The sequence below is a fragment of the Amblyomma maculatum genome, chromosome 6 (assembly GCF_055883805.1).
Source record: "Amblyomma maculatum isolate TAMU_Amacu chromosome 6, ASM5588380v1, whole genome shotgun sequence".
NCBI lineage: Eukaryota > Metazoa > Arthropoda > Arachnida > Ixodida > Ixodidae > Amblyomma > Amblyomma maculatum.
Window position 1 is genome coordinate 9619954 of NC_139349.1, and position 15511 is coordinate 9635464.

The window sequence follows — 15511 nt, forward strand, 5'->3', positions numbered from 1 at the left end:
TTCTTAACGATACCACGGCCGCTCGATGGGAGCCCAGTGCGCTTCCATCGAGCGGCCGTGACGATACATACTAAGTGCTGAATTACTGTACAATGGATCCTCTTGTGGTATTTTACTAGTGCCACAAAATAATTTATGAATTCTTTTTCCTCTCACTTGTTTCGGTTTCAACGGCCAAGCAACAGCTACGTCAAAATATAAATCACGCAAAGGATTAAAAAACTAGGCTTTCAGCTTTTTCACTAGAGAATGCTGTCCTTGTTGCAGGCTGCTTCAGCACTGTGGTAAATCAAAACGGAGCCATTGTATTTCAGTTTTTGGTCCCTCATGTGACCTATACTTGACTGACGTCACAGCCATCGCCAAGCTGCTAAAACAAATCTTAACAGGCGAGCAGGGAAATTTGCTTATAAATTATTTAGCAGTCGCAGGCAAATGGCATGTGCCGAGCTATGTAAATAGCGTATTACACATCAAAAACACAATCCAAAACTAGGCATCTGTATTTGAACCTGTGCAGGAGTGTTAAATTTCAGCCAGCTCCTTCAGCAACAACTCCACGTACATACCCTTGCTGCACACTACAGTGGGAACTTACACCATTTTTTGTGCCAATTCTCAGCAGAAATAACCATAATTCCCAAAGCACTCTTTCAGATAAACATAGAAGCTTGCAGCAAGCTTAGTCCTACAAATCTGATTTTGACATAATAAACCTCAGTATCAGAGTTGTGAATACCTTTGCTGCTTAGCCGTTACACATGCTCACAACCTACAATGTAAGGACATACCAAGAAAAAATTAAAATGAGAGCCCTTGCTCTCATGGCGAGGATTCATGTGGTCACCATTGCAATGCACAATTGAAGCCAGCACTGTTCACCCCAGTGGTAGAGCTTGCGCCTATACCTTCAGTATGGGTATGAAATGAAGAATGAATAAATGATTAAATGAATGAAAAAAGGTTGGCTGATTTTATGAAGTCCAGGAGTGAGTGATGATGAGGTCCCTGCGTCCAAGCGACATATGAGGCAGGATTGGTTGCTGAAAGGCTATCCTTAGGTGCCGAATTCGTGTTGGTTTCAGTGCTGGGCAGTCCCACAGCAAGTGGAGAATGTCGGCCTCAACATCGTTTTTACAGATCGGGCACCCTGGGCGGGGATATACTTCATTTACTACATCTTGCAAGTATCCCTGTAGGGTGCACTGAAAATGTTATATGCAGTAAGCTTCGACATGCATCATTAAAATCCTTATTTGTCAATCACATGCTTAGCAATTCAAGCTTAGCACACATTTTTTTTTTTTGGCATGTCCCAATTGACAAAAATGTAATTTTGTCGCAACCTACTTGAGAAGCCATGAGCAGAGATATGCAGTCCAATTCTAAGGATGCAAACTACACTGCACTAAAAATTTTTTAGCAATGCACCCTACAATCGATTAATAAAACTTTTTCCGAAGCCGCACTTTAATCTTGAGACAACTGGTAAACAGGGCAATTTCAAAGGGATACATCACGATGCCACAAGTGCAGTGGAAAAGCTAATGGCATTCACAAGGACAAGGTGCCATTTCTTAATTTAGATGTGCACAGCACTGGTCATACTTGCACAAAGGCTGAATGAGCCTCAAAATTCTAAACAGCCAGCATAAGGGTTTTTCTTTTTATTCAAAACATTGCTACCAGAGGTACAACCTCACTATGGTGAGTATAAAGTCAAGAAAACCGGTTAACAACACACTAAAGACCTTCACTCACATTTAACACTTTATTCATCAAACAGCGCAACCAGAACATGATCAACAGTCTTCCACCTTAAGAAATGACAAAGGAGTAAGTTAGGCACATACACAGCAATTGAAACGGCTACAAGGCAAATGAGAGGCCCCAATGCATAAGGATGTTAGCCAGGGGGCCAGTTCATCTGGCGTCCCCCGAGAACATGAAGATGGATGTGGTACACGGACTGGCAGCCCTGTGGACCATCGTTGATCACGACACGGAAACCCTTATCCAGTTTTTGTTCCTTGGCCACATGCTGTGCCACATACATGATGTGGCCCAAAATCTGGAGGCACAGGAGAAGGAACAATAGATGAAAAGTTATAGGTAACGAAGAAAGCAAAACACAAGCAACCAGTGCAAAGATAAGAATTCAGCAATCCATATCTCAGCCAGGTCATTTTCTGTTTAGCCAGAAGCCATAAAGAAATGCACAGAATTATGGTGAATTCCAAATACAGGGCTGGAGCACTTCCAGAGCAACGTTTTCTGCTTTTTTTCGAGTATTGTATTCCAAACGCAGATCCGGAACACAGATCGCGTCTTCCAAACGCAGATGGGTAGCAATCACCGAGCCAAAGTCGCTCCATGGAGTAGTAAAGACTGCTCTGCCTAAATCTGAGGAGCTGGCCGGAAGTTTGTGTGGCGCATTCCTTCAACAGTGCTCTATATTACCGCCTGCTTGTCATATCAGCCGCGCTGGCTCCGCCCTCTGCACTTTGTAGCAGACGACCAGAACTTGCCGCCGCTATGGATGTGACGAACTAGCGCTCGCTCTTGAAGACAGCAAGCAGAAGAGCAGCTTCAGCTTGGAAAGCGACTGCAAAACTGTCTTTATGTGTTTGTATTTCGTAAAATCGAAGCTATTCAATTACTGCTCTGCTTTGGGAGGCTGAAGACGGAGGCTGCGACTGTTTTGTTAAAAAAAAAAATGCCGAAGAACTCTTTCCAAGTACGCTTGTATTTGGCTGTGCGACCTTGAATGAAATAATCGCGTATGGTGTTGATGTCAACGTCTCAAGAAGCAGCGGGAGCAATGTAGATCCATTACAGGTTTGAAAACAGATGATACGGCGCATACAGGAAGCGCAGGCAAGTGCAAGGAATGATGGGTTTTTCCTGTTAGTTCGCGACGACCACCATCTTGCTCCGACTGGAGCAAGAGTGTTCCAAACGTAGTCAGAATGCATGCGCTCCACCGCATTCGCACACTCTGTTCCGGAGAGTGCGGACTGCTCTGGCTCTGCGACTGGAATTCACCACTAGAGTCTAACACTATTTAAGGTATTCTTAAACTTTCTGCGAATATTTGATAAAAGTATCCATGCAAGTATTAGGCTTGACAGGAACAACAGCAAAAGATAGGGAGCTTTCGAATACTTTGCAACAAGGGACAACCCTGAAAACAATGTGGGCAAACCAATTAATGAATCCTCACCAACAATGAGCACTTGCACCACTCTTCACACACACACAAAGCTGCAGAAATGTGCCAATTCGGCCTCTTTGTTGGTAGTGCTTTCCTCTCAACAGAAGTACAGAGTGCACAAAAGAACAATGTAGACTGGTATGTCAGGGATATCACTAACACTAATGGCGTCATTAGCACTGAATGATGCCTATGAATGACGTTCTTTGTTCACCTGTTGTGAATTCAAAGAAATGAATAAACTCAGGCCATATTTACCCCCATTTCAAGCCCCAATTTAAGAACACAAATGTACAGGTCATCTTAAAAATAGATTGCAAGCTTCCCTTAAGTAGAGAACAGGCAATGTATGATTCACTGCAGATATATTATGAATTCAAGAACAAAAAATAAAAATTCATGGGCTGTAAAAAGAAAAAAAGAGAGGTTGCTTACAAAATATAAATTAAAACCTCCACATAAGGTGCACTTCGGTTCAAATGCGGCTATGCATATAACTTACATCTTTGTCCGCTTCCTCGGCCTTGGAGAGCTGTGAGATGGCCTTCTTCGGTATCACCAAAAAATGCACCGGCGCCTGTGGGTTGATGTCATGGAAGGCCACGCACTGAAAGGGAAAAGAGCTGGTTAAGGCTTCGAACGGCGACGGTAAACCATTTAATGAACGAGCATAATACCAATATAACCTACTCGCTTTCTCAACAAACCTCTAGGTGAAAACAAAGGAGACGCTGCGCTGTGTCAGAACAGCAACCTTATGAACGCTTGAGGTCAACCACCAGTGGAACGTTCGAGAAAATTAGGCATATGAGCATAGACGCCTTGTAGCTTTCCTGCTAACGTCTCTTGCGGTCCACCCCAGGGTAGGAAATCGAAGCGCAGTTGATGAACGATGCATACACAGCCCTTCTATCGCCCAACCTAATTCCTTAACACAACTTTCACCGGAATGCAGATAACCACCGACAAACCCACACGTGCGAACAAATATGTCATGGTTTTAAACACTACGACATCCTTCGCCTATAAGCAGCTTGATGATTAGACGATTCGAGTACATTATAGCTCTTTTCGTGTCCAAGTCAAGTAAACCAAATCTCCGTAAAGTTGTTTACAAACGCAAAGTTCAGCGGTTAGGCCTAGGCCTAGGCCACAAGATACCGGCAAAAGACAATTTAACCAAACCGACCACAAAAAAGCTCGCGAGAAAGACATCCACGGTGCCCACCTATCTTGACACCTGATTTCGTGAGAAAATACTGGAACTAAGATTATCTTTGACCACGTATACCCTGCATGATGTTTAAAACAGAGGAAGCGTGGGAATTAGCTCACCTTGTCATCCTCGTATATAAACTTCGTGGGTATTTCGCCCCTTATTATTTTGCCGAATATGGTATCGCCAGTTTCGGATGCCAGCTGGGCTTTTTCAACTTCACCTGCCATGTTCTAGAGCGTGAACCGCCCAGTGCACTTTCAAACGCCGGATGAAAATACCGACCGACGACGATAGACAAGCCGGCGTGCTAATGCGAGTGGGCGAGTGGGGTGTACACCTAATCTCTTTCTCTATGGTACAGCATGGTACAGTGGCCAAGTGGCTAGCGAGAGCGAGGAAGGCCGTTAGGACAGCGGGTGCCGCTGCAAGCGCTAGCGATCTTTCTTTTCGGAGAAGCGTGCAGTGTGCAGTCGCAGCCATCAGTGACAGCCAACGTTAATAGAACTTAGTTCTATTAGCGTTGGTGACAGCAGAGTAGCCTAAAAATATTGCAGACGTCGCAGATTGATTGTTTGGAGAAAAAAAAATTATAGGTGCTTAGTGGATGGTGGATCTGTACAGGGTCTTAAATATTTGGGGGCTGGGATTTAAAAAAATTCCTATGCAACGTCTACTACCCCATTCGAGCTGAAATAACGTTCACAAAGTAGCTAAATATAGTCTACGTTATCTGATAAGTGATTCAACATCGGTACTTGCCTAGATTTCCCCAAATAGAGGAAAAACTGCTCTCGGTGGCGTGCACAATTTTCGCAGAAGAGAGTCGAAAAGCTATTTTGACATGATACGTCATCTGTCGAGCGGTGAGACAAGCTCCATCCCACCGTTGGCGCGCTTGCCTCGCTGCCCGACAGATGACACACTATGTCAAAATAGCTTTTCGACTCTCTTCTCCGAAAATCGTGCACGCCGCCGAGAGCAGTTTTTTCTCGATTTCGGAAAATCTAGGCAAGTACCGATGTTGAATCACTTATCAGATAACGTAGACGATATTTTGCTACTTTGTGAACGTTATTTCAGCTCGAATGTGGTAGTAGATTTTTCATAGGAATTTTTTAAATCCCAGCCCCCAACTATTCAAGACCCTGTATAGTGTGCTAGGTGGCCGTCAGTCGATGCTGTACCCTTGGCTCTGATCACGACCTCAAACTGAATTTCCAGGTCGTAGTTGAACGGTTGAACAGGTCCACGGGGCGCTAGCTGGCGCCATGAGCTTCGAAGATGTTTGAGTGGGAGACCTCCCGGGCAGTCCTAGAATACGTTGCATAACACGTACGATTTCTAGCCCTTCGACAGAGCTGGGATTGTGATGCCTTCGCAAATTGAATTAGTTTTATGGTGGTGTCGAAGTCGTCTACGATACGTGTACATTAAAAAAAAAAGAAGAAGAAAAAAAAAAGCAACGTTGCAGAAAACAGGTTGTGGGAGCGCTAATCGGTCCTTCGGGGTTGGGACGTTGGGATCCATGCAGGCCTTCGCGGAAGACAACTCATCGCTCTGCATACACATGCTTCACCTCGGACGACCAGCTAGCCTGCGCGCGTGGATAACCACCTCCTTCATCTGTGGGATCGATGCCCGCCATGGTCTGGTCCGGCGGTGGAAGCATACCCACAAGACGAACAAGCGGCTCCGTTGCGCCTATGCTAATTCTGACGACACAGGCCGAACAGTATGCGTGTCCCACATATATCTGGCTGATATGAATTCCAACTAGATCGCAAGGTGCGGTAGGGCGGCGGCACAGATGAGCAGCTCTTCCGCACGTAGCTCGATCCGGCCAGCACACGCGGTGAAACAATATGCGAAGGATCCAAGGGCCCGAGTCTGATTCAGTATGCTGGGCAACCAAACGCAGATCTGTATGCGCTTCAGGGCCAATTAGGTAGCTCTCGCTAAGATGAGGCGCGGTACGGCTCCCATGCAGAGACGGCATACAGTCATGCTGTTGGCGATCGAATTTGCCGGATCTGGAGTACGCCCGACTCCTCGAATGCGTCAATCATATATATTTGGGATAGATCAGTGCCCTTGCCGGAGGAATGAAAGACTTCCCTCGTGACTTTCATCCCCAAGCCCAGGAAGGCGGTACACTTTGATAATAGAGAGTTTTAGCTGACCGTGATCCGCCACCACGCGTTCCACTGCGCATGCCCAGATGACGCCGATAGATGGTGCCACATACTGGATGTCGGCACATAGACCTGCCTCGACCAATCAGCTTGTGCGCCCGCCCACGCACGGTGGCGGATCGCTAAGTCTCTAATAGATTTAGCTTACCGTCATCCGCCACCGTGACCCTCTACAGCGCGTGGGCGGGGCGCAAAAGCTAGATTTAGCTTACCGTGATCCGCCACCGTGACCCTCTACCGCGCGTGGGCGGGGCGCAAAAGCTAATTGGTCTCGACGCGGCAGGTCTATGTGTCGACGTCCAGTATGTGATGATGATGATGATGATGAACTGGTGGCCATGCCCTTTGAAGCGGGTGGACACTCACACAGTATCCGGCCAGGGGGGGAAAAAAGCGAGAAAAGGAGAAAAAAAAAGTTACACACTGAGTTGCGGAGTTACACACACACGCGCACATAGGTCACATCGGTCACTCACACAAGCACACACACAAGCAGTAGCTGCCACCAAACACCCCCTATCGGCGGCGCACAGTCTTCCACCACTCGGCTAGGCGCTTCTTGGTGGTCTCCACAGCTCCCCCTCTGACGCTGCCGCCCGCGTCCTCTTCCTGCGGCTGCTTGGTAGATGGGGTCGAGAAGCCAAGCGCTTTCAGGAACGTGGCTCCCTCTTGTTGTGGCGGCTGGAGGCCCTGGCAGTGCATAACCAAGTGCTCTGCGCTTTCGTCCGCCGCACCACACACTCTGCACGCCGTGTCGTGTATAGTTGTGTCGAACCGGCTTTTGTACACCAGGGTCCGCAAAGCCCCCGCTCTTGCCTCGAATAGGAGGCTACTCCCGACACTGTTGTCATACAGTGTTGCGGGCTTGGGAGCTAATTTATGGCGGCTGTACAACGCGAGCGTGGTCTTCTTGCTCATTGCGTCCCGCCACATTTCGCTCTCAGCTGCCCCGACACGCCGACGGACCTCCGCTGCCCATTTTGTTGCGGAATCGGTGTCTGGTTCTGGTGCCATCTATCGGCGTCGAGGGAATCTGGGCATGCGCGGTGGCGGATCACGGTAGCTGATCGCGGTAAGCTAAATCTCTCTAATCTGCGCACAATTTCCCTTACTTCATGTGTGTCGGAAAGCTTATGGAGACGATGGTACGCGACAGTCTCATCTCGCCCATATACTTCGAGGTTAATGGGTTTTTCGCCGACGCAATTTGTACGGCTTTAGATCGCATATCAATGTGTCAATGTGCGGCTTATTCTTTCCGCGGCCGAAAGTGCTCATTTTGTGGCTGTAGGAAGAAGGAAAAAAAAAAAAATGCACGGGCCTGCTACTGGCTGTAGCTGAGCCATCTCCGCTGCCTCGCGCGGACAGAAGAGAAAATAGATAAGAAAAAGGAGATAAAGACGCTCGCCCAAAACTGTCGTCCACTACTGAAGCGATGGCGGGTGCAATGACGGCCCACAACAGATAAAAATTCGGTGGCAGGCTAGCCCCCGCCGCAAGCGGCGGTGACCTACCTGACCCAGCCCCATCAGGACCAGGATTAGCCCCCCTCCACCCCTCCCCTCGTGCGGACAGAAGAGAGAAAGTAGAGAAGAAAAGAAGAGGGAGAAATAGACGCGCGCGCCGCCGTCGTCCACCGCCTAAGCGGCGGCGGGTGCAATATGACGGCTTCGGAATTGTGCTCATGCATCGGGTCGAGGAAGTCGCCATTGCCGGACTCGCGGTTGCTGACCCCCATGCCGTACTGTCATTACCGACTCGAGGTTCACCCGTGAAAGTCATATGCGTGGCGAGGTTGGCACGCTATAGCTCACCGCTTGCTTTACAATGCGGACCGCGACGTGCAACCCCAGCCTATGAGCATCGCGTGTGGGCGCCGGCGCATTGGACTATCCTGCAGGGAACAAAGTGGCGAACGCCGCTGCCCGCGCGATATGCTCCAGGCACCCACACTCCGCGGTCCCCCGATGACGAGATAGGCCGACCGCTGCTGCGGTTGCGAGAAATTATTGACGATTGCAAAGCTCTCCTGGCGAAGGGGACTGTCGAAGGCCGACGAACGCGTGCTGCGACAGCTGCAGACCAACACTTTCTGGTGTCCGGCCTAGGCTGCTCGCTACGACGCAAATATGAAACCCGAATGCCCGCACTGTAAAGAGAGTCGTTGCTATTTATCCCACATGGTGCTTCCCTCCCCATCCCACCCCCACTGAGGAGGCTTGGGAGGTCTTCCTCCTCGGGTACTCGTCGGTCGAGGTCCGAAAGGCTCTTGCCCACCGTGCTCGCAAGGCGGCTGGAACTTGCAGCAGCCCTACTGGGGTTGCTGACCAATGAGGCCAGCGTCCACAATCTTCATCTTGCCTTGTCAGATGATGGGAGGATGCACCAGGTGCTGTCCTCCTGTGAGGGTATACAGACCTCAACCATGTGATCATCATTCTACGGCAATCCCAGGCAAGGCCTGCTGCACCACAGGGGTGAGGGATTTGTAGCGAAAGCTACACTACGCCAGCCGCTTCGACTCTTTGTCATGGTCACACTAACATTGAGCCGAAAATGAAAAGGAAGAAGAAAAAGACAGATAACTTGGTAGTTGGTAGAGACGAACGACAACAGTGAGTTGCTAGGACAGAAGGTTCGTTTGAACATTGTGATGGCGGTGTGCCCCGGAGTTCGACGTAGAGACGATGTCATACCACTAGAAGTCTCCTGCACCCGAATGAGAATGCATGGTCAACAACGAGAGCCAAGGGGTGCTCATACGTGAAGAGATTCCGCTATTGCATAAATAAAGCTGAACGCCATGTCTTTAATTTCAAGCCGAACCTAAGCATAGTCATACAGATTGCTCTCGCATAACTCCAGATTTAACCACATGCTAAACTACAACTAATTTTTTTGTTTTGGGGAGCGGGCTTTTCCCAGCCAAGGGGTTCATGCAATCTGGTTGATCCCCGCAGAGGTGGGGTTGCAGTGCCAGTGCATCACGTCCACTCCAACCCAACGGGTCAAAGCCCGACGTGAGCAAATCTTCTAACATATTACTTCGATGTTTCCATTTTTCGCGTCCCTTCATTACAGGAAATCAGTGTTTTACAAGCAAACACTCGGATACCTGTTGTAGAAGCCGTCGCGCTATTTTGGTGGACATTACCGCTGTGATGAGCTTTTCTTCGTCTTCCCTGTCATATTTTTTCCAACTCTCCTCGTTAGCAGGTGGCAGTGGTGGCGACTGAACAGAAGCCGACAGAAGCCTGCTGACAAGCCCATGCATTTTCCTTTTCACTTTTCCAATCGCAACAAACAAAACACGGGGACATGCACAGTCTTGGTTGAAATGTTGAAAAAGAAGTGCAAGCCTGAGCTACATAAACCAAGCAAAGAAAGATGAAAGGGCAAGTAGTTGGCCACAAGGTTTTTGCAAAGCAAGGCCTCATGTGGTAGCCCCCCTTTTGAAAGGCGGGGCTACCCCACTCAAGGTAACATATTCGAATAAAAGGTTATGAAGCTAACAATGCTCTGTAATGAATGGATTCCAAGCATGCTGCATTGGGTGTGTGGCGAAAAGGGGCATGCAAAGTGGTGTAGCCCAAAACATTTTATTATAAAATGCCCCTGACATCACATCCTTTCAAAACAAACTTCTCAATGCATTCATAATGGCACTTGGGAAGTCAGAGTAATGACACACTTTAGCTCTTAGTCACACAAGCAACACATTTTTCTTGTAAAAAAGAGAAACACTTAGCATATGTTCCACACTTTCACTATTTAAATGTATTTAACACTTTTCTCTTGAGACAGTGCTAAGAAGAATCACAATCTCCAACACTTGGCAACAGATGAAATGGCAAGTGATTTTATTATCACAGCACAGGAGCACACAAAGCATAAAATTTAGCATTGAAAGATAACCTAATCTGCATTCTTTAAAATTCATGTCTTTCTTGTTTCAAAGCCTAAGCATATATAAACTGGCGCAGGACAGAAACAGAATGAGCTGTTCCAATGCGAATGCGTCAGCTCTAAGGCACAAGCACTGATAAAAATACTGGCAAACTTGCACAACATATGCATGGAAATATGCTTTTCACTCGAGTTGTGTACAGCATGCAGAAATAGAAATGCATTCAGCTGCATCGAGCAATGGAACCAAACTATACAATCTAAAAAAAAAAAATAAACAACTGTCCAGCAGCATAATCATAATGTAGAAAACAATTCACATATAACAAGAAAATTTGTACAGGTACAGAACAGCTGAAGCTAATGATGTAACCGAGCAATGACTATACCATACATGGAGATGCCTTTTGTCAAATCTCAACCCTTTACTCGGAAGAACTTGAAAGGGGTTTCCCCTTGTATATTGAGCATTATTTGCGCAGTTCAGTGAGGAGAGCACTTTCAGATTTGTCACATGTAAGTACAAATGAACTGTTGGGCAAGTTGGCATATTTGCTAGAGAATGGCAGCCCGATAGAGACCGCACAACACACAGTGTCCATTGCCTTGTATCCACATGGCTCATTGCTGTGAAACAAACAGCTGGTAGAGTGCGCATGTGTTGTCCTCTTTGTTGTAAGCTGTGCCCATTCTGCTTCTGTTGTCTAGCAAGTATAAATGATTGCTAAAAGTTTTCGTTCCAGCTTGCTTCAACCTAAAAGCATCACAAAATGGGTGTTGGTATCAAACCACAAAATCAAAAACAAAGAAAAATGAGGTCAAATTATCAGCACAGAATGGTCCCAGACTCTCTGTGCCCACTATGCACAGGGCAGTACATGCTGTCAGTTCTTGTGCAAGTCCAGAGTAATGGCAGTGATTACAATGGAAACATAGTACTCAAAGTGTGACACCTTTCAGTCTCGTTTTAAGACTAACTGCCCCACAGGAGGTCAGAATGTTCACAAAGACTTAGCGGACAAAAATGTGAATCATGGGACGTAAATGAGTGGTTCAGCATGTCTAGGGAACGACGACACAACTACACCGAGGCATGCTATTTAGGCTACCTCAGCATCTCCTGGTAGCTGCAGCTAGCAGAGTGCCACGCTGTTGAATAGTTTCTACTCAACAGAAACAATGAGAGTCTGGCTTGAGTAGATCTGGATCTGAGGGAAGGCGCTCTATTCGGAGTGTCTTTGACAGCGTGAATTTGTCAAGTGATCCACACAGTGAAGGGTCGGTGGGCGGGCAGCTGCCTTCCACTTGATAGAGAAGCTTGCTAGATGCAGCTCTCTCTTCTGCTTCGACAATCTGGAGTGCCAAGTGGCAGAACATCTCGTCAATACCTGCCAAATAAAGGCACGAATAGGCTGTCACATAACTCATGAAAAAGACAATACCTAACAAAAATTTTATGCCAGAACGGTGCCAAAAAATAAAAAATAAAAAGGAAAAAAGAACACAACACAAATATAATGACCCAAATACGCTGATGCCTAAATATCAAAGGCATGAGAAAATACACTTCCCACCAACTTGTAGCACTGAGGGGCAGTGAGGAGCTCACCACCTTCCACTGCTGTAATGCATTCTAGTGAGAAATGCTTGGAACTTGGAAGGGGAAAAAAAAAAAAAAAAAATTGCACCTCCCAGTTGCCTTTTAGTGGCACAAAAACAACCCTTCATGCATCTGGACATTCCACTGTAATGAAAAAATATTTGGGGTGTAATAAGTAAGTAATGAATCATCTGCATATACTGTTTGCACTGTGCTCGGGTAGACGCAAATGACTGATTCCCCACTACCCTTTGGACATTTCAGAGGTGCTGCATCAAGTTAATACCTAAATCTTATGGCTACTGCAGAGTTTTTTTATTTATAACATTATGCGGACAAAACGTGGTCCAAGAAAGAGGCAGATTACAAAACAAGGCACAAGAAACAGTGACCCTAAACAGCATTTGTATTGACAAAATACATACACATACTAAAAAACAAACAAAGCATACCATTATAAAAATAAATGGGATATTATCACACATCAACAAGCTTCATATGGAAAGAAACAATATGCAAAGCCAGCAATATATTGTAAAACTGTAAAAACACAGTTGGTTTTTACGGTATTGGTTGGTTTGAAATCGACCAGTACTAGTAGGTATTGAAACCGACCACAGGAGAAGGATGGGCACAAGTGTCCCTGGCTTGGCATCTGGCTGTCTTCACTGTGTGTGTGCTTGGAAGGCGCCCTGCAAATCCTGCTGTGCCCTTTCAGGGGCAAACACAGTTTCAAACGTACCAGCCTGCATAGGTGGGTAGATACTTGGGCTTGTTGGTACATGATCGAAGGGAACAAAATGTAGCGCACCAAGACAAGGACAGAGAAAGAAGACACACACAGCGCTGTGTGTGTCTTCTTTCTCTGTCCTTGTCTTGGTGCGCTACATTTTGTTCCCTTCTGCATAGGTGGTTTGCACTACTGCATTCACATGAGAGTTGAGTTGAGCTGTTGGGTTTAATGGCACATAGACTTTCATGCACCAAACGCCAGGTTTAGTGTGTCATATATATCCAGTGATGGTGTAGAGGTAGAACATCTCCCTCGCGTGCAAGAGGACCGTGGTTCGAATCCCGGTGCTGCACAATTCTCCACCAGATTAAAAAAAAAAAAAAGTCAGCGTGGCGATGGAATTGCCACAAACAGGTTTGGGTTGCGACCTACCCAGTGAACACCTCCGGAAACCACTCCCTCACCAGAACAGGATTTGGCCACCCTGGTGTAGTAATTGGCAACAACTTTCTATGCATATTGTTATGTGGTGGCATGACAGGCAATGGAACACGGTGACACAACAGAAACAGAACGACATGATGACATGACGATGAAATATGCTTTAATGGCCAGCGGGCCTGGCACGAGCGCTCCACCCCGCGCCACTGCCCGCATCATCATCTTCATAGCATTACCCGGGACCACCGAGCGATCGTCCCGATCGATTGCTAGAAATCCAATGCATGACGTGACGATGAACACAGACACAGGATTGGGACATGAAACGCTGGACACCACAATTAATGCGAAGATGGGAAGAATGCTTGCACCGGAGCATCAAGTCCAATCTTCACCGTTTGCCGAAGGCCATGGCTCATGGACATGCCGAACGGCTTGGGCGGGGGTGCTGTCTTCGCACGAGTGGTCGTGAGGTCGCTTCGTCGTGGGGTCGGTAGGGTCGGCTTTGGGTTCTTCCTGGTCGTCGTGCATTGTGGTCAGGGCTGGGGACGAGGCTGGTTGGGTCTGAGCAAAAAGGGCTGGGGCAGAGCTGGGCAGCGATCTCCACGGGCTTTCGGCAGATGGACCCGGCATACGGTTGGCTTCAACAGTGCAAGGCGAGTATGGGGATGAACCGCACCTCCGACCGAATGTTACGTGGTGGTGACAAGCGATGGAACACGGCGACACAACAGAAACAGAACGACGTGATGACATGGTGATGAAATATGCTGTAATGGCCAGCGGGCCTGGCACGAGCGCTCCGCCCCGCCCGTGCCACTGCCCGCATCGTCATCTTCGTAGCAATATTCTAACAAACCCCCAGCCTTCAGTCCCCAGCGGCTGCGAAGCAACTGAACACGGCGGCGGTCAGACCTGCAACACAGCTAAGGGTGGTAAGAATCTCTAGCTCCTGACAGGCCGCCATTGGAAATTAACCCTGGCAATGTTTAACGCTAAAACCCTAGATAGTGAGGCTAGTTTAGCAGTACTGCTAGAGAAATTAGAGGGTATGAAATGGGATGTGATAGGGCTTAGTGAGGTTAGAAGGCCAAATTAGGCATATACTATACTGAAGGGCAGACATGTATTGTGTTATCGAAAGTTTACTGGAAGGACGAGAACTAGGAGTAGGGTTTCTTGTCAGTAAGTATATAGCTGGTAATATAGAGGAATTCTATAGCATTAATGAGAGGGTGGCAGGCATCGTAATTAAGCTTACTAAGCGGTATAAACTCAAGGTTGTACAGGCCTACGCGCCTACATGTAGTCATGATGACCAGGCAGTCGAAAGCTTCAACAAAGATGTAGAATTGGCAATGGGGAAAGTAAGGACGCAGTATACTTTACTAATGGGCGACTTCAATGAAAAGGTAAGGCAAAAGCAGGCTGGAGACCAGGCAGTGGGTGAATATGGCATTGGTTCTAGGAATAGCAGGGGGGAGTTACTAGTTGAGTTTGCAAAGCTCAATAACTTAAGAATCATGAATATCTTCTTCAGCAAACGGAAGAACCGGAAGTGGACATAAAAAAGCCCTAACAGAGAGACTAAAAATATAATTAACTTCATACTGTGTTCTAACCCCGGCATCATGCAGGATGTAGAGGTAATCGGAAAGGTGCAATGCAGTGACCACAGGATGGTAAGGTCTCGAATTAATCAAGATCTGAAGAGGGAATGGAACAGATTAGTAGGAAAGAAGTCCATCAACGAATTGGCCATGAGGGAGAGGAAGCGAAGATGATGACCTTAGCGTAGAAGCAATGAACAGTAATTTCAGAGATATCATGACTGAGTGCGCGGTAGAAGTAGGCAGTAGGATAGGGTACTCTACCGTAGGTAAACTATATGAGAAGACGACAGATTTGCTTAGGAAATGACAAAGTCTGAAAGCCTCCAACCCAACAGACAGGATAGAACTGGCAGAGATATCAAAGCTAATCAACAAACGTAAAGTGGCCAACATAAGGAAGTATAACATGGGAAAAATTGAACATTCTCTAAAGAGCGGGGGCATCCTTAAAGCAGTGAAGAGGAAATTGGGCATAGGCAAAAATCAGATGTATGCGCTAAGGGACAAGGCGAGCAATGTCATCACGAATATGGACAAGATAGTCAAAGTAGCCGAGGAGTTCTATACTGATCTATACTGTAGTCGAAATAGTC

The 15511-nt window shown here is 47.0% G+C and overlaps 2 protein-coding genes across 2 annotated transcripts in view; both read right to left on the bottom strand.

Moving 5' to 3' along the window:
* Positions 1-1757: 1757 nt before the first annotated feature.
* HINT1 (histidine triad nucleotide binding protein 1) lies at positions 1758-4782 on the bottom strand. The gene is made up of 3 exons (XM_084606030.1): positions 4550-4782; positions 3717-3821; positions 1758-2071 (listed from the first exon to the last, which is right to left on the bottom strand). Exons 1-3 carry the CDS (start codon positions 4658-4660, stop codon positions 1907-1909), a joined length of 381 nt encoding a protein of 126 aa, XP_084462156.1. The 5' UTR covers positions 4661-4782; the 3' UTR covers positions 1758-1906.
* Positions 4783-10177: 5395 nt separating this feature from the next.
* Positions 10178-15511, bottom strand: part of LOC146185041 (ras-related protein Rab-21-like) — a 28247-nt gene continuing 22913 nt past the window's right edge. The window contains exon 6 of the mRNA XM_084606031.1: positions 10178-11919. Within this exon, the coding sequence (XP_084462157.1) occupies positions 11699-11919 (221 nt within the window). The 3' untranslated portion in view covers positions 10178-11698. The remainder of the gene's footprint in view (positions 11920-15511) is intronic.

What these genes read in the sequence shown, in the direction of transcription:
- HINT1 (XM_084606030.1), bottom strand. Translation starts at nt 4,660, where the DNA reads ATGGCAGGTGAAGTTGAAAAAGCCCAGCTGGCATCCGAAACTGGCGAT. An exon ending in TTATATACGAGGATGACAAG is followed by an intron (nt 3,822 to 4,549) that starts GTGAGCTAATTC and finishes TTTCCCTTTCAG; the next exon opens with TGCGTGGCCTTCCATGACAT. An exon ending in CCGAGGAAGCGGACAAAGAT is followed by an intron (nt 2,072 to 3,716) that starts GTAAGTTATATG and finishes CTGTGCCTCCAG; the next exon opens with ATTTTGGGCCACATCATGTA.